Source organism: Pieris napi, chromosome Z (assembly GCF_905475465.1).
Source record: "Pieris napi chromosome Z, ilPieNapi1.2, whole genome shotgun sequence".
Classification (NCBI taxonomy): domain Eukaryota; kingdom Metazoa; phylum Arthropoda; class Insecta; order Lepidoptera; family Pieridae; genus Pieris; species Pieris napi.
Genome location: NC_062259.1, coordinates 3,171,440 through 3,191,600, shown reverse-complemented (window position 1 = coordinate 3,191,600; position 20,161 = coordinate 3,171,440). Strand labels below are relative to the sequence as shown.

Here is a 20,161-nt window from a genome sequence, read left to right as displayed (position 1 = left end):
AAAAATACACACTATAAAAACACTTCATTTAATTATACACCAAGTGATACTTCAAAGAGAAGCTTGTAAAATAATGCAAAGTTCAACAAGTTTGTTTCAAGGAATAACAAATCCATTTTAAGTCAGTTAAGAGGATCTAATTAAAGAGGCATCGCTAACAAAGTAAATTATGAAATTTCAAAATAAGAATTCACTTTAGTAATATTTATAATCTTTAAAGAATTGACTTGAACACCTTTCGTAACGTGAAAAACGAATATTAGAGTTGCTTCATAGCTTTTTACCTTATATTCTTAGGACTAGGTACTAAGCTATTCTAGCATCCATACAATAATAGACTTATCTGGTCATAGGCGGACGTGACATTTCTTGCTTATAGTATTTCCAAATAAAGTCTGCGTTGCCTGAATTTGATACTGGAAAGATTAATAAGCTTAATCCGTCCGTCTATTATTGTGCAACGAAAAATAACAAGTTTATTTTATATTTGGGAAAAACAATAGAAAATTACGTGCGACCGTAACCATGACAAAGGGTTCAATATTAACTTGCTTTCAACTCTGAAGAGTTATTTACAGCGCATTACATCTCAAAGAGCAAGGAGTTAACACTTTGCTAACTGACACCCATTTGTAATGTGAGTACATTCTCTTGGAAAACCATACAAAGGTCGACGTTTTTCATTGTTCTTCAATTTTAATTTTTATAATTAAAACACGTCTCAGGTATTCGGTATTTCAGCATTTACAAATTGCATAATGTTCTACATTTATATCTTTGATAATATCCTTTCATTAAATTCGTGTGTACATTTTTTTCCAACGCCGATAAAGAAGTTTGACTTCAAAAAGCAACATGGCGCGTAACCTGCTACAAAATTTCTCCCATACGTCGATAAAGAAGTTTCACTTCAAAAGATGGCGCGTAACGGAAAAATGTGACTCGTAACGAAAAAATGTTACACTAAATTTTTTTCCAACCCCGATAAAGAAGTTTCACTTCAAAATAGAATTAGCCACATTTCTTTGAGAATTGACTGAAATATTAATAAAAGCCTTTTGAAACCCCTATTAAATAAACACGGCAAATAGTGGCTACGTCGTGAAGCATAAATTCATGACGCCTACCATATAATGTGCAACATCTCATGAACTCTTTTTTACATCTTCGTTTTAAATTAAACAGACCTATGATGTGTAAAAGTATAAACTGATATTACTTGTCAGTGTCATCATCGTTGATATTATTGCTCCCTTTATCTTTTTTGTAATGAATCTGACTTATTTTAAATCTGGCAGACTTTCGTATAGGGGACGCCGGTATTTTCAACCAGGCGCATATTTTACTATTCAAATAGCGCCTGTAAAAATAAAATGGCAAGGGACACATTATGGCTTTTTCATCTTGAGTTATCGATAACTTTCCTAGAAACAATTAAATTTTCTCTCTTCAACGTGTATAAAAGTTTTATAAGAGTTTTTATGTTACAAGGCTCATGTTAAGGCTTCAAAGTCACGTGGGCGAACCACGACTTTGAGCCTGCGCAGTCGATCGATAAAGCTACAAGTTACGTAACTGACTTTCTTCCGCGAACTGATCTCGCTCTAGACCTCTCACTCATACTTAAATAGGGTTGTCAAATTTATTGGATGATAAAAATGTACTAAATAATTTTAATACTAAATTTCATTTGCAAGTAAGCATCATAATCGTCAAGCATGCATCTAACCCATGCAATGTTTTTAGTGTATAGGAAGTTCCTTTTTGTTTAATAATCCTAATTATAGGATTAACTTTCTTTCGACTCTGTCAATAGATCGATCATTCTGAGATAGATCAAAATATTACAAAATATGGTCATTAATCGATCAGAAGCACCATTAAACGCATGTTTTTCTTGTTAAAAATTAACTGCTAAGTTACAGCATTATTATTATTAGTCTTAAAATTACAGTAAATGAAAAAGTTGTTTGGCTAAGGGTTTTGTAAAATGGTCATTTTACAAAAGATTATAAAATTATGATCATTGCTTTTGAGGCTATTACATAATCATGAGAGACAACCCTAATGATTTTCCTGAGTACTGAGAACAGTTCAACAAACTGCGTAAGAGTCGAACATTGAACCTGCACTAACCGTTACTCTATCTCATTCTAGCGCCATGATAAGTTTATGTGTGTCTCTTTCTAGCCCCTAATACCTCCTCTCATAATTTCCATTAAAATTAATCTTTTTTAGAATCGTATCTCGAAAACATTTATTGGTTGTAAACTAAAATTTTAAAAAACAAGGAATTTAATTTTGATTCAAAAGACAGTTCTGACTGGAAACTGTTTTTATCAATACATAGTTAAAATAAATATCGTATTTTTATAGACTTATAATAATTGCCTATCATTTTAATTAATTGAGTAACTCTTCGCTCTTCGCTCTTCCGACGATCGCAACGCAAAACTTTGCGAGATCTTTGTTCTAACAAACTAAGCAATCTATGTATTCTGCCATAATTATTTTAAAAAGATCTATCCTACTATGAATACTTAGTAAAAGCTATTACTTATGGTATGGCTCCACTATAATTTTTAATCCCTCTTTCCAAGGCCCTTTGGCAGTTTAGGTTTTGAATATTTGCCTTGGTAAGAGCCCAAGTCTGGCATCCGTATGCCAACACACATCTTTATATATATATAATATATACATATATATAATATATACATATATACTAGCTGCACCCGCGAACTTCGTTTCTCCTTAATGTGATTTTACTTAGCCTACCTCTTTAGTACATACCAACAAGCTTTTTAGGTTATTCTGTGAATTTTTCTCTATATAAACCTCAGAGTTCATGTCATAAGTTTTTAATTAACAAATAAAAATAGGGGTTAATCGTAGAGGGGTGAAAATTAAGGGTTTAATGTTTGTATTCTGTATCATAAAAAAATAAAATAAACATTTTTTTACCAAAAAAAAAAATTAAAAAATTTGGGGTGGACACCCCTTATCACTTAGGGGTTTGAAATATATATAGTAGCCAATTTTCAGACTTACTGAATATGCATAAAACATTTCATAAGAATCGGTCGAGCCGTTTCGGAGGTGTATGTACATATTTTTTTTTATTTTTTTGGCAATGAAGATAAGTTTAATATTTGAACAACATTCCGTACCTATTATTTGTACACAAATATATTTTGTTCTTAGATTTTTATCGTTTTCGTTCATTTTCTTAGACTTTGGTAGATATTATATTTATTTATTATATAAACATAATATCTACCAAAGATAAAATAAAATAGATATGACATGATGTTGTGCCATCACGAATATAATATATAAAAAAGAGATACTTCTTGTAATTATAGAAGTGCTTATCAATTTTTTCACAAGAGGAAGAGTACCACTAAAAGCAACAAAATATAATAATCATTGATACGAAATTAAAAACATAAATTAACATAAATACAGAACATAATGTTTATTATTATAATAATATTTATTATGTTCTTGTCAGAACTTCTGAACAGTGGGATATTTTGTGTAAATAAGAATAGTTTACACATGAGAACAACTTTTTTTAGCCGTACTTAGTTTCCATAAAGAATAATTATTTATATAAGATTATTATTTAAAATATTTGCTAAGATTATGGCGAACGACTCAGTGATACTTATAATGTAAAACTCCATTATATATTTTAATTCGGCGGTGCCCTAATTTTTCGTAAATTTATATAACATTACAAAATGCACAATTAAAATTTCAACTGAATCCACCCAAATTCACGAAAGTGCACACGACGCTCTCCAAAAAAGAGGAAACGCCCAATTTTTGTAAAGCGCCGTGGGCAAGCCAGCTAAGAGAATTCAAAAACATCCTCACTTTTTGGTTAAATCGGGTATTGCCCTAAAAATATATTTACGTTTGTAAAAATCGCTCACCTCATAAAATTTTTACTTTTTCTTTAAAACTTATGTCGCTATTGCATACCTTATTTTATAAATAAAAAGAAAATGCAATACACTTAGCGATCTTCAGGTAGCCAGATTGAGGGCAAATTGCGATACAAGTCTGATTAGCTCGTGATGAGATGATTCAATCGGAAACTAAAAAGAACTGTCACTGCCTTACAAATTCCTGAATCAGTAGTTAACTAACCTGGCATGTTACTTCGAAGCCACTATTACAATGAAATTGACGTCTTATTGCAGCGGTAGTAAAGATCTGTGGCTTATACTATACTATGGTTGTTATAAATTCATAATTAAGTTGTATTGTCTGAACCACAAATTAGTAATGATTAATGCCTAACCTAAACCATAACAAACCACACGTGATACGTTACTAATTTCCTGATTAATTAATAACTGTTCACAATGATATAGCTAAAATTTTATACATATACCGTAGCAGATTAAATTAATACGGTCTGATCTTTAAATTAGGCGCCCACTGAAGTATTTCCGAACCAATTCGACTTAGGGTCCTTCAAGAAAAGAGCGTACCAATTCATAAAAGGCCGGCAACGCACTTGCGAGCCTTCTGACAATGTGAGCGGCGTCGGTGGCGGTATCACTTAACAGGTGAGCCTAATACATAAAAAAAGTTACATTTTTGTAGTAAAAAAAAGGGAGGCGCCTATTAAGAGCCTCGGCTCCTAAAATTTATTATTCGCGATCATTTTTTGTTCTTAAAAAGCAAGTAGGTGGTTAGCCTGTGATCTGCCTTGCGATTCACGACTGATTTGAGCGCGACTGTCGCTGTGAAAACCGCTGTGTGAGATCGAAAAGTGAGTTAAAGAATCGCAAGGCTGTGCCTGATATAAGCCGTCGATTTTGCGGTCTAAAATCACGATGTTTCCCTTCAGCGTACGAGGGAATGTCAAATAAAAATATATTATTGCAGAGCTGAGATTCGACGCACTGGGCCATGACTGCTTACTGCTTTTAGAAGTCAGGACGTTGTTATTATTTACTATTTGCGTCTATTTATTGAATGAGTCAATAATACTTTTACTATTTTCTTTTGATCGAAACCTATATTTAGCGTATAAAGCACAATAAACTTAATGTAGCGGCAAATATATGTGGGCGAATTCAGGCAATATTTTTAGATATGTGTATTGCAATATGTACAATTTAAATATAAGCGTACTTGCAAAAACACCACAGATTCGTATGAAACCAAAAATTAAAGTATAAATTTTCTTATTTCGGGTGGAATGGTAAAAATCATTATAATATACACAACTCGAGAAGTATGCTAAATATATTAACTTTTCTAGTATCGGTGCTTTTGGATATAGGAAGTAAGGTATCCAAATCGGACCCTAACCTAGCCCAACGTGAAAGCGACTCTGCAATAGCAACGATCACAACGCTTGCATAACGAGAGGTCATTGACCCCTTCAGCCTCCACACCCCTCCACCCGTAACCCGCTTGCTTCCGAGATCACTCTTATATTATTAACATTATGAAATTAAGTGAAATCATTCGTTTAGGGCAGCCTAAAATATTATAACAAAATTTTTCAGTACTATCCACTTAACATGAATTTTCTATTAAACAATATTTTTTTTGTTAATTTAATATTTTTACTATTGTAATTTAAAAGTAATGTTTTATTTTAGATATTAAACAGTATTTTTATTTTATTTTAATGAAAGCTTCAGAAATATTTGCCCATATGCCCTTTAACTGTCCTTTGTCAAAGTACAAGTGAATTGACATTTCCCTTCTCACATAAAAAATGTGTTATTTTTCTCGGTGCAGACAATTACATAAACATTTTGTGATCATGAATATTGTATTTAGCCCTCTGGTAAACAATCGGACAAGTATAAGCAGACTGTCTGAATTCAGTTTAAATCACTTTCGCTTACATAAATATTATTTATTAGTCGTATCAAAACGAGAATGGGATCACAGTTGTCAAAAGAATTGTCAAATTGTAACGAGACAAAAGAATTAAGAAATAAGTGGGTGGCAAATATGTATTTCATTAGTTTCGTATATAGTGGGACAGCTACTTGTCCTGAACTTTATATAAGAATGACACAGGCATATTAAAATTTGTGGGCGTAGAAGGATTTTCATCTATGAAAGAGAGTGAAACTGAACATTTGTAAACGACGTCACCATAACCATTGTCCATCCATTTTGAAAGATTCTTTACGTAAACAATATTTGATATATTTTTTTAAATTTTAACCCAGTTTATTTTGCGACAACGCAAAAGGTATTGCGTCTTTCAATCTCTTGTTGTTCGTGTTTAATATGGTAATCGACTACATAAAAAAACCGATACAATTACATTCAATGTAAATTATTTTTTCACGTTCACGCTATGTGATGACACCTGTCAAAGTGACAAGTTCTATTACAAATGCAGTTGAGTACAAAGTGTAGAATATGAAAATGAGCATGGCATTGTTATTGTACAACAAGGTGCTTTCCTCGTTCGGCCTAGCGTAGATCTCATCGCAATACACTATTCGATTTATTTAAATCTGTAATTTTATATTTATTATTATTTAATTTTTTACACTTACTTAGGTTCACAGTCTTAATTTAAATGGGGACCTCCAAGGAAAATTTAAATTATTGTATCTTAGTTTAATATCATAAATAATCATGTAAGATATATTTCCAACCTATCTTTTGTATTTAATTTAATAATTTAAAACATAATTTTAGTATTTTATATTGTAAGTAGTAGTAGTTTCAATAATTAATGATTTTGGCTTTAAATTTCCCGATCATACCGGTGTAGATGCTAGTTTTTCATTTCTAATATCGAATGCTAATAAAAAATAGTCATCATCACTTTCTTTATGTGAAGCCCCCCATACAAAATACCTTATAGAAAGAAGCTAATTTTCACGAACAGTTAGTACTTTGCCAAGTTCTTAAACGCAAGTAATCTGTCTTTACGTCTTGATTTTTATTTGTTCCGGTAATTTAAACAATGTGTATTCAAATGCTAAGAAACTATATAATAATAAACTGTTTTTATAAATGTGTGTCTCCTTGATAATTTATTAACGTCAGAATTGAATCGGTTGAGTAATTTTCCGCTTTCTGTGCCCACTAAGCCATAGCAATTACTGTTTGATATACGTATACTAATGTTCTTTCCCTGAATCAGCCGCCAATAAGACTGGCCATCCGCACTGGATATATTTGATGCGCAAAAGTGTGCGCAGAAACGTGCACTCTTTTCTGCGCACTCTACTCCATAACTTTTAGTCTCTCGTGAGAAGGAAAATCTCATAGGGCCCGAGAAATGCACGAGTAGCTTGTAAGTAAGTCAATTTCCTAATTTAAGGCTATCAACACATAAAGAAAACGCTTACCACGAGGATAACAAAAAATGTAATGAAAGGTAAAAAAATCTTGATTCTTACACAGACTACAGACTGCACTCTCATTTAAATTAAGCTGTCTTTTGTCAATTTCTGTTTATATGATGGTTAAAGTCAGATGAGTTCTTTTGTTTTAAACGGTTCAATTAAAAAATTAAATAAATCAGTGGCGCTACAACCTCTTTAGGTCTTGGCCTCAGATTTCTGAATCTGTTTCATGATCATTTTTAAATCTAATAAGCAAGTAGGTGATCAGTCTCCAGTGCCTGACACACGCCGTCGACTTTTTGCGTCTAAGACATGTCGGTTTCCTCACGATGTTTTCCTTCACCGTTCGAGCAAATGCGCACATAGAAAGAAAGTCCTTTGGTGCACAGCCGGGGATCGAACCTACGACCTCAGGTATGAGAGTCGCCTTCTCAAACCACTAGGCCAACACTGTTTCAATTAGATTTATTCATTTTTATGGTTAATGGTTCGCATGAGTTAATTACGCGCTATCGCCATTACACTGATTTGAATGTTAGATAAAAACAATCATATGTTTATACTTAAGAAACTATCAAAATACAATTTAAATCAGACGGTAATTTAAACCAGAAACTGCTTTACAAATTTAATGTAACCTTAATTGTTGTAAGTGACATTTTACCGGTAAGTAGGTTATGAACAATCAATTTGATCGCCACTGAGATGAAACGAAGCTTTTTGAGCGATTTTATATCTTTCATAATGTTATAACAAAAACTTATAAAAAGAGTGTAAATTATTCCATAACTTTTGAGTCCATTCCCTTCTTTTACACAAACACGCAAGTGCTCTAATCATTTAATAGTTAACTTAGAACAAGTATTAGAACCTAGAACGTACATGTAAACAACATACTTAATCTAAAGTGTTAATGTTGCAAATGCTCATTTCGATAATGTTATATCAGCTTCGATAACCTGAAAACTGAATTAAACTTACCAAAACTATAAATAAAAATGAAAACACAACACACCTTGGTTTTGCTGAGTTTGCGTGGATTTGGTATCGTAAAAGGAAAGGCCGAAATCTGTTCTATCGACGTTCAAACTTGCGCGAACGCATGAAGCGGTAATTCCGCCCCACACGTCCATATTACGTTCATTCCGTTCACGACTCTAGTGCTCGGTGGCCAACCGAATACTGAGCTTACTGAGAGCTTCCCTCCGAAGCCTCTGAGCTGGCTTTGCTCTCTCACTATATCATTCTTCACTATTCAGAGGACAGACGCCCAATATAAGTAGTAGAAAATGGAATGAAACAGATGATAAAATCGTGCAAAGTTTTTTTTAAATACTTAAAGTTTATATAAGCTAGTTTTATAAATCAAAATATACCTTAATTTTTGTTACGTTGTGCGGTTACAATTATATACACATTAAAATTTAGCCTCCAGAAGCGGATAAACAAACTTAACAGTGTACAATTAGCGAGCTTTATGCTGGCATGTCGTTGAAGTCTTATATTAGGAACAACAACTTTGAGCGCGGGCGTTGGTATTATGCAGAAAAACAGAAATGTTTCAGACCCATTCGAAAAGTGATTCATTTGAAATATAGAAAAATCTAAGTTGGTTCTACATGTATCAAGAAAAGCTTAATTTTCCATAACTTATTTAGTACTGCAGTTCGGTTATTTAATATGACAATTAACAAAGCCAAAAATATTTTGGCTTCTTTATAAATAGCCCTTTAATAATAATAAATATTTATTTTATTCCATAAAAATACAAACACATATACGACACAAGACATAAACAGTAAGTAATAAAAATAAAATTCATGTAAACATTGTATGGAGAAGATAAGCAAAAAATGAATTTATGGAATTTAATATATGTAGGTAGATATACAGTATTTATAACCTACAAAGTAATAATAAAAATGATTAAAAAGAAAATCAAAACAAATTTAAAAAGTTTGGTTTAGCCGAATAAAAATAAAAATGTTGTATTTATATTTATATGCACCACGGGTAAAAGCATCCTCCAAAGCATTCCAAAATATTCAATTGTTTGTATCTAATTCTGCAACAAACGACAAAATAAAAAAAAATCTTTTGGTAGATTCTTAACACATACTCGAACTAACAAAAATCAAATATATAAATGATGTACCTATACTGTATTATGTTTATTAGCAAAAAACAAAGAAGCCATTTCAAGACCATGTATGATGATAAAAAAAAGAAGTGCGCCATGAGTGGAAAAAGTGATCGATAGGTATAGAAGGGGTGTTTTTCAATTGTTATTTACGAAGTTTTGTACTATACTTATACTAAAAGCGGTATAATAAATCGTCTGTGGGGTGAAACCTTCAAAACACTTATTGAATTTCAAGAGGGAATTTACAATTCTTATTCTCAGTGGCCGTGACGCGCGAAGACCAAATATACAAATTTTTATCAATATCGGTAACTATGCAATATATTTATTTTGGGATATTCAAATGTTTTTGGTTTTGCTTCAATATCTCAAAAATATATTACTACACTACAAAATTAAAATATTACCTTATGTAAATAATAAATATATCATTATATTATGATATATATATTCTCAATTTTAATTTGTATATATCCCTTAAATTGGCCAAAACGAATAATTAGAAAACAGAGAATAATATAATTACTGTAAATATATATAAAAAAATAATTCAAAGAGAATGCCAATTATTGATAATATTTTTGGAGCTTCTATACCATTTAAATAAAGCCTATTCACATACAATAATATGCACAACGTGTGATTAATAAGACAATACGGGAAATAAAGTCAAAGTTTTTAATTATTAGTAACTTAAACAATTAATAGTCAAAATATTTTTTCTTTTATATTATTATTACCTTTTTATAACTAAGTAAAGTGTCTTTTTAAAGTCAGCGACAACGGTATCGATTATTATGTGTTCTTTGCTTAATTTATGATTATTGATTATCTTCACGTATTTATTGGCTTAATATTATCGGTTAATGTTTTAAAGACAGAAATAACACAAATTCTGTTAAACTAATATCCCTTTTTGTTGATATCGGATAAATCGCTGATCAAATATGGACACACAAAATTATTTCGAAATAACCTGTTTTCAAGAATTTTTCTAATCACGAATTACTGAAGTATAGCTTTATAAATATAAAAAAAGTAAACAATACTATAAAATTATGCGATATTCTTGTAGTCTGGTGTAAAAAGCGCAGCTTCTATGGCGCTCGCGCAGGAAACCGAGGGGTTATTGAACTAAGCATAGCTGTTAGAAGTTGAATGTCGAGGTAATATCGATTTTATTACATTTCTATAAAATTCAAAATCACTCAATCAAAACCTGTCCGAGTATTAGCATCTAATCAAACATGTTGCAATCTTGAACAAAGCTTTTTCAAGTCTATACTTGGATATTAAAATTCACCTTTGTTTCGTAAATTAGCAAAGTTTCAAATACCTTTAGTACAGACTAAAATTTCTGAATATTTGATACACAACTACTGTCATAGAATACAAACTAACGGAAATTTTATTACAACCTCATACTTAAAGTCTAAAAAAACCACATCACTCGCGCTTAAATACAAGCGTATCAGACAGGAGTCTCTGATCAATCCTATTTTATTGTCGTTACAAACATCTAAGTTGTAATACTGGCAAAGACATGTCGCTTTGCAGTGAAATACAATAAAAGATGTTTTGTGATGTTAGTTATTCTTCCTTTCTCCACTCTAGCAATAAACAAGGCACTATTTACATTAGAACCTGCTCTGGATCTCGCTTTACAACAAATGTTGCTTAGAAGTAGTTGTTTCAATAAAAATGTATTTTTAAAGCAGACGCCAAAGCTAATCACGTAGTTCTATGGCTAGCCTATAGCTTGGTGCATCGCACTCATAAGCCTTGGCCATATCAATTCGCCATAACATACGCTATTTCTATCAGATCAACGATATTTTTAAGTGTGAATCTTGAATGCAGCCGAGTTTATTAACATGACTAATTATAAAACGGTAATCAAATTTATTTACTACTGAGATCCGGAAATCTCTACTGTTTATGGCAATGTCAGAAAGTCAGCTATATCAGTCGAATGTAGAATCTCTCAAGATTGTTGAACAATTAAACATTACCTTAAAGAAAATCCGGCCTGTACCCATAACCGGGTACCCAACTAAAGAAACAATTATTTATTTAAAATACTATTAAATATAATACTAACAATAAATTAAGAAAACTAAATACTAACACAGCTAAAGTAATGTTATTTAAGGTTGGCAATAAAAGGCTTTTGAATTTTGAATTAAAGAAAATCTTTCTAAATAGAAATATTCAGTAGCGAATTTTAGTTATCTCGATCATAAGATTACTGTTATAAAAATTATAACTTTCCTAGTTATAGCATTATATAATACAAGTCTTAGGCGTGAGTCTTCCATAAGTAGTGATACGAGGTTTTTTGTTCCGGATCCTCGTAGTTTATATTAGGATAAAAACTGAACGGCTAGTACGATGACCACTTAACTCTTGCAAAACTCTAAGTGTACCCAAACAGTAGTAAAATCAAGTAATAGCCTGAGCTCTGTCTCATATGTTTAAAAGAGAACTTGAAATCATTTCTGGGAAAATTATTTCAGTTTTTTATATCACGTTTGACTCATACATTCATTCTTCAACTTTTATTTCAAGGGAGAGAGGATTAGGGATGTTTTTGTGACGTTTTCGTATAGTATTTAAGTCTGAATATTTGAAAAGATTTTAGACTTTTAACAAATATTGCCATCACGCATTGCCCTCCTTTTTTGAGGATATGATTTCTCTCACTGATAGTGTATGGCATCAAAGCCCCCCAAATCGCAGGCCTAAGTGCGGCCCAGTGCACCGAGGAAAGTATACATAAGTGAATGGGTGCGAATATCGATTAATTAAATGTTCGTAAGCATTTCAATATCAATTTAACAACACCAAGCGAAAGAGAGGAAGACCATGTGCGCGGTGGGCTGACGACTTTAAAAAAGCCACTGGTCCTCTGTGGCAAAGACTTGCCAGGGATAGGAAGCACTGGAAACAGCTGGAGGAGGCCTTTGTGCCACAAAGGCAAGCTGTACAAGAGGACAGCTATGCAACAAAACCTTTTTAAAGAACTTTTTTTAGATACATTTATATTTTGTAAACTTTCTCTTGTATTAGTTGAAATAAAGGCTTTGAATCTTGAAGCATTTCAATAACTAATAGGTTTTTTCGTTGCATTATTATTTCTATCTTTTCTCCCTAATTCTTAGGTAATACCACGACGCATTTTGAAAAACCTACTTCGGAATGAAAGTAATTTATTGAAAGAAACATATTCAATAAGATTGTATATTGTCTTTCAATAAAACATACCGTGATGTTTCCGGTAAACTTTCAGAAAAAAAACAGTGTACCTGGGAAAGATCCAAGGCTAAATTTCAATGTTTTATATGTGCATAAAGTTGTATTCACAAAGTGCTACTTACCCAAGCTTATGGACGAGTCCGGCTCCTCCTTAAACCTATAAATAATATTGAATCATTATCTATATAATACATAAGCTAATTCAAAGTTCGGTAATTCTGAGATTAGACATAGACATAACATAAACATTTTTTTTTTATAATGCTACAAATGTAATAATTTTTTTTGTATCTCACACACTGTTTTGTTGTGTTTTTTTAATATTTTTATTACTCTTTAATGTTAATATTCTACGGTTTCGATATTTGTAAATATGTGAGGAACATGTATACTAACTTTTTTAGTATAGTAGTTTATTCTAAGAGTACATTGTCTTCACATATAATTATTTAACAAATGCAACAAAATATTGTAAACCTATTTTAAAAGAGTAAGTGTGGAGTTTCTTGCCCATTCTTCTCCCCACTTAACTACCTTTTGGAAGGGGCAACTAGAATCTTCTTTGTATTTTTTTTTGACGTTCAAAAGTGCCATTTTAGATGGTCTAATTGAAATAAATGATTTGACTTTGACTTTAACATTTTTTACTAACAAAAACATACATAATCAAAGAAAAAAATAAGAGATAAAAAAAATCAATTCCCTTTCGATTGGTTTCAAGTGTGTAATGCGTGTGTGCTGTGGCTGTAATTGGCCCTGGCTCAGCATTATACTGCGGAGCAGACTTCCACAGCGCTGGTCGTTCTGCCAGAGACCACAGCAGCTAGTTTCAGTCGCAAAAAAAAGGAAAAGAATGTAATAATAATAGTCTTGTGTATAGTAATAAAAAAAAAATTAAAAGTTAAAAATAAGAATAATTATTGTCAAGTGGATAAATAAATATTTTTGGACGGATTAAAAACTAGTTAAAGTAATTCGTGCTAAAGTATATTTATCGGAAAATAGTGAATTTAAATGAGCAAGTAATATTCTTCCTATTACTTGAACTTAAATCGGAATTTTTTATCACGACCTGGATACTAAAGTGTAATTAAATTAATTAAAGAAGACTTCCTCAGAAAATCACATGTTTAAACAGTAATTGGTTATTTTCTGAGGACGTGCACATATCAGTCATAGCAGTTTTATTTTTTGGGCATAACTGGTTCGATTCTCGTGTAACAAGCGTATTTTCAAAACTTACTCAACGAAATAATATATAAAGAACCAAACTGTCATTTATTTATATATGTACATTACATTAAAAAAAAAAGAACCAAACTGCTTCTCAACATACGAGGGTATGTACCAATTCTCAAATCAAAGCCATAGAACGGACGAGAAGAGAACTGCCAACTCTCTGCCACTCTTATAAAACGTCAAGTTTTTGTTTCACAAAATGTTTGTTAAACAATTACATCTTAAAGTACAGATGCAGGTTTACTTTGCAATATATAGGAGATTTCGCCGTCAGGTGGTGAACATTCCAACCTATATATCAGCAACAAATTTCAGAAGTAAAATAACCCAATACCAGGATTATCCTTACCAATTGTTTTGTAACGATGTTATCATACACGTTTTTCAGGTCTCAATTAGTGCATGTTAAATCATATTTATTACAAAAGTGGCAAGAAAGTATGGAGCTAGAGTGCATTTACGAATTACATGTTATTATCATTATATATGTGCATATAAAGGGTATTTCAACAAGAAGTTTGTTTTTCAATTGTGGCAACACCGAGAACGTGATAGTTTTGACATTTAGTTTTTGGCGGTATTCGTAGCAGGTGCTTTGGCAATTATTACAATGAATTCAATTTCGCTCGAAAATCGCATTAAAATAATTCAAATCCACTATAAAAATGGTGGTTCTGTTAAAGTTACATTTCGTAAAATTCGTGATATTTTCGGCCAGCATAATCGTCCTTCTGAGACCGCTGTTAAGAATTTGGTCGCGAAATTTGAGTCGACAGGCTCGGTACAAAATGTGCCAACACCAACACGTGTTCGACCGGGTCGTTCAACAGAAAACATCGCCGCCGTGAGCCACAGTGTTGAAGAAGATCAAAATTTGTCAATTTCACGACGTTCTCAACAATTGGGGTTATCCAAAAGCACAACATGGCGAATTTTGCGAAAGGATTTGGCTTTGAAGCCTTACAAGATTCAACTGGTGCAGGAATTAAAGCTGATCGACCATTCAAATCGCCGCAGATTCGCTCAGTTCATTCAGGAACAACCTGCTGGTTTTTCTGAAAAAATCATTTTTTCAGACGAAGCCCATTTTCATTTGTCAGGGTACGTCAACAAGCAAAATTGTCGCATTTGGGCTTCTGAAAATCCTAAAGCAATTAATGAGAAGGCTTTGCATACTCAACGTGTTACTGTGTGGTGCACTACGTGGTCTGGAGGCGTGATTGGGCCGTTTTTTTTCGAAGATGAGGCTGGAAATGCGGTAACAGTCAATGGATCACGGTATCGCGAGATGTTAACCACTAAATTTTGGCCTATTATTGATGACATGGATATCACTGAAATGTGGTTTCAACAGGACGGTGCCACATGTCACACAGCCAATGAAACGATCAATTTATTGCAAACCAAATTTCCCGAGCGCATAATTTCGCGAAATTCAGCTGTTAAGTGGCCAGCCAGATCGTATGATTTAACACCACTGGATTATTTTTTGTGGGGCTATGTTAAAGACAGAGTCTATACGGAGCCAATCGAATCGATTGCAGCCTTAAAACTCAAAATCCGTGATGTCATTAACGAAATAGACCCTCCATTTTGCCAAAAAGTGATTAAAAATTTTGATGAAAGAATCAACATCTGTCAGCGTGGTCGTGGTGGACATTTGCCAGATATCATTTTTCATTCATAATTGCCAAACTTTTCTCTTTGTAATACAATAAAAATTTTATTCATTTTCCTCTAAATTCTTTGTTTTATTTTGTTTTAGAAAACAAAGTTCTTGTTGAAAAACCCTTTATAATGATAATAATAAAATAGTTAGCCGACGTAATTTGTATGCCATGCGTTACTATGACAACTACCTATAAATAAATTATTAGTTAAGCTACTTTTTCACGTCCTTGTATTTATAATATTATCATAGGATTGGGAGCAGCCAAACCTGGCCACTGGGTTATTGGGAGCTATCACGATTCCTGTCTTCAAGCCGCAGAGCAACTGTGTAATTTAAATTGTAAATTGACAAAAATCATATATGCATACTGTCAATACCTCGAATCCGGTCGAATTATATTCACAAATTCGTCGATGTCTATATAGGAAAAAGTTTTGGGAATTGAAGCAGCGTAAGTGCTCACGGAATCGCGATACGTGAATTGAAGGTCGTGAGTTCTATTCCTAGGGTAACAAGTGTTAAAAGGAAGGACTACAAAATATTGACTCTGAAATGAACGAGGGAGCGGCAAGTAAGAGCAGACTTTTTAAATAGATATTTTTATGAAACAAATAAAATACCAGTTGTTATTGAAACGAGACGGTTTTTTTTAAATGAAACACCGGCTGTATAACCAGTAGCCATCTTTAAAATCTGAATAATATAAATGAATTATGGATTATGAATGAATGAATGGATAAACACTACAAAAACTTTCAACGCTATCGAATATCCTGGGGTACTCCTATTACCCAACATGTAATAATTATTTTTAAATATATTCTGTTCACTTGCACTATGTGATGTTAATGTTTTGTTTAATTTGTCTTAAATTTCGCTACACAAAAGTTATTACCATAAACATAATACTGAATATTATAAAGCAAGTGCATTTGGTATACGATGCGCTAATTAATTTTTCAATAGAATTAAGAAAATTCCTTTGATAGTCTGTTCATTGAGGGAAGGCATTGGAAATATTACACAACTAGTTTATTATAAAGTTCAAACACTAAATTATATTTCAATATTATTATCGCTTAAGAAACGATTTAACCTATCTTTGTTTTTTTAACTTATTAATTGACAGCCATAAATGACATTGTATTTTCAAATGTATATATAACAACTGCGTGTAGGCTACACGATATATATATAAAAAGAAAGAAAAACAAACAAAGAACACAACCTCTGTCAACATAATACAATTACATATCTATTTTAAACGATGGACTAGAAAATTCTTTTCCAACATATGCTTGATTTTTCTTTAATATGGCATTTAAAAATTAAATCTCTTGTTTTTATTTTACCCAATTTATGCTTTGCATTGCTTAATAAGCATAAATGAATTAGACAATTTCTTCTTCGGCCTTGCAATGCAAACAGCAACCAAACCAAGGACAGAAAGACCTTGTGGCCAGCTGACTGCGTTATGTATTGATTTGGTCGCTGATTCTTATATATGCATGTATGGATTGAACAAGAATAATAACTCACGCATATAGGTCCTCCTCTATCGTGGAAGTAGCCTCGACAACCATCGACCCACTCATCACTGATTATGTTAATGATTACAACATAGTTAAACACAAATAAAGATCCTTATAGTTAAACTTATAAGCAGAATGGAACTTCGGATTTCGTTACAGCATTTTGTATTGAAATCTGTGGTGAATAGGCGGATGTCGGAAGAATGACTTTGAAACGACGTCACATAACATAAGAGGCATATGTATAAGAGGCAATAAAAATAGAACACTATTATAACTTACATTAGGACTTATTAATCGACGCTGTACGTAAAAATAATAATTCCTATATTTGTAATTTGATATTTTTAGAACGATTATATTATGGTTAATTTTTTTTAGACGGGTTTTTGATATCAAACGCGTACGTTTGAACGTTCCCTATAGCATACATTTACGTAGCAGAATTAGGCAATGACAAATTTCCTGAGTAGTAGAATAGTATTGTAGAAGAGCAGATGAAAATGATTAAAAACTAAAACGAAGGCGTCGTAACAATGTTATCTACTCTGAAGAGTGTGGACTGCGCATGTGCTAACTTAACCTTGAGAATCACTTCCCGGTTCACGGGCAGCCCTTACCTGACTAGGTCAATGTGTTTCAATGTCTGCCGTTCCCTTCTTTTCATATATCTGCCATCATTTACTCCGGTAGGAATACGATTCCGAGTCATAATGTATTTTATAATCTGTAGCCTTAGGAAAATATGAGCGTCTTTTAATAATTTTCTAGACTGAAGTGGTTCATGTAAACTGTAAAGTACTAGTGGATTTTTGTTTTATAGAACAGGCGGCAAGCGGGCAGGATATCTGATGTTTATTGTTTAGTGATACCGCCGCCCATGGGCACTCTCGATGTCAGAGGACTCGCAAGTGCGTTGCCAGCCGCTTTTCTTGAAGAACCCTAAGTCGAATTGGTTCGGAAATACTTCAGTGGGCAGCTGGTTCCACATAGTGATGGTGCGCGGCAAAAACTGCCTTGAAAAATGCTCAGTTGTGGAACGGCGGACGTCGAGGTGATACTGGTGAAATTTCGTATTCTGCCTCGACGTCCGATGATGAAACTCAGCTGCAGCCAGGCTTTTTCTTGCACTAATGCAGTACTCAGTTTTCAGCAAACACTAGAGCTCTTAATTTTTAAAACCACGCCTAGTTATTTTAACATAAAATAAATGGAATTTTATCGGTTGTCTTACATTTCCGATACCGGTCGAACACATCGGGACATTGGCAAACTTTTTTTATTATAATAAGGGCAGACCAATTAAAAAGCTTGGTTACTCTAAGTCAAAGTAAAAAATTATGTATGTATGTCATATAGATAACAAAATGTACACTTATGAAATATACGATACTTAATTTATTAGTCCAACAATTGTTTGTAATTTAAAAATAATTTGATGAAAAAATATAATTTCGTAGTATTATTCGGGAAAATAAGTTTAGGCGGGAGAGAAATGTACTGTCGACTGTTGACGCACTGTTGACTAAAGCTATAGGCATAGAAATTTTTCAATTATCAATAAATGCTCTCCCAGTTGCCAGGCCCAATCGTTGCAGCGCTGTTTTAGGGTTGGAGAGGCACAAGTCTGTGTGTTGTACGAGGATGATTCGAGGAGGAATGTTTATGTTAACATATAATATGCGTTCAAATTTATTAGTAAACACGTTTAATCAGATATTGCAAAAGAAAATGCGACGGACCGGAGCCGTCAATTTACCCATTGTGTTTTTTATAAATTAATCACATAATGTATATGCGTAACCACCCCTTCAGTACTGATATATGCCTTCTTTCATATAATTAATAATTGCCTGCTTTTTATAATCGGACAAGGGACTTAGAGAGACGTTAACGGCCTCGCCAAAGAGAGAGATCTTATTGGGATGTCTTAACTAAAGCTACAGAGAATGTTAATGAGAACTGTCTCCAGCCCCCGAACTCGCAGGTTGCGTGCTGCTCAGGGCATTCCGCATAATGTAATTTACCCCTTTACAGTTATTGCTATTACGGAATTAGGTATTTTTTAAGGAATATCATATGTTAGCCATAGTGAGTGCGTTGTAAATATTGAAAGCATTGTATTATTTCGCAGGTATTGTATTATATTTATTTTTAATTAATATATTTATATTATAGGCCTAAAAAAGACTTCATGCGATCCAGCGCACCGCGAAATCTACATCGGAAAGTTTTGTACTAAGTATTTGAAATCAGTCACTCACTTCACAAGTATTGCCATTGTGGAATTCACTTCTTCGTTTATGAAAGCCGATTTTTTTACCCTTAACCCTAAACACCGCCATCTCGCGGGCCTGTGCGGCTGAGACCACAGAGCCATCGCGCGGATTAGGTACAGCAACAGCTAGGATCAACAGCTAGCTAGCTATCTTTATGGACCCATATGGTATATTAAACCTTAATTTTTATACGCCAAATAAACGCTAATATTTTTTTCTAGCGACATCTGCAGTCCACTGTTATAGTGAGTTATTCCGGTGTTTACTTCTCGATCTTAGAACAATAATGAAGAAGATTGGAGCTATACTTTGAATGTAAGTTCATCATGTATTTATATTCGTTTAATAACGATATTTATTTAAAAATATATATTGTTCATGTATATTCGGACCATAGTTTTCACAAATAGAAGAAACTTTTAGTTCTAGATCAAAAATTCACGTCACTGCGTATCAGTTGTAGGCTTCTAATGCAAATATAAATGCAGTTTATACAGTGCATAAAATACAGAGAAAAAAAAATTGATGAAATTACATTAATTTAATGTTTTACATAACTAATTGTTATTACGAGCCGGCGCTCCTCAGTGCTCCAGCTCTCCACTGCGCCCCGCAGACCACCCCGAGACACTGACACAGCAATTCGTGCTGGGATAGGGCCTTAAAATGATCTAATGCCAAAACAAAGTAAA

The 20,161-nt window shown here is 32.9% G+C and overlaps 1 protein-coding gene across 3 annotated transcripts in view; it reads right to left on the bottom strand.

Annotated features, from left to right (window-relative positions):
* Positions 1 to 17,368, bottom strand: part of LOC125062664 (ecdysone-induced protein 78C) — a 38,069-nt gene extending 20,701 nt beyond the window's left edge. For 2 of the 3 annotated variants that reach the window (XM_047668717.1, XM_047668719.1), the window contains exon 1: positions 8,365 to 8,539. In XM_047668717.1, coding sequence (XP_047524673.1) covers positions 8,365 to 8,482 — 118 coding nt within the window. In that variant the 5' untranslated portion in view covers positions 8,483 to 8,539. Of the gene's footprint in view, positions 1 to 8,364; positions 8,540 to 12,869; positions 12,905 to 17,197 lie in introns of those variants that run through there. The other variant, XM_047668718.1, reaches the window with a different exon arrangement.
* Positions 17,369 to 20,161: the final 2,793 nt, after the last annotated feature.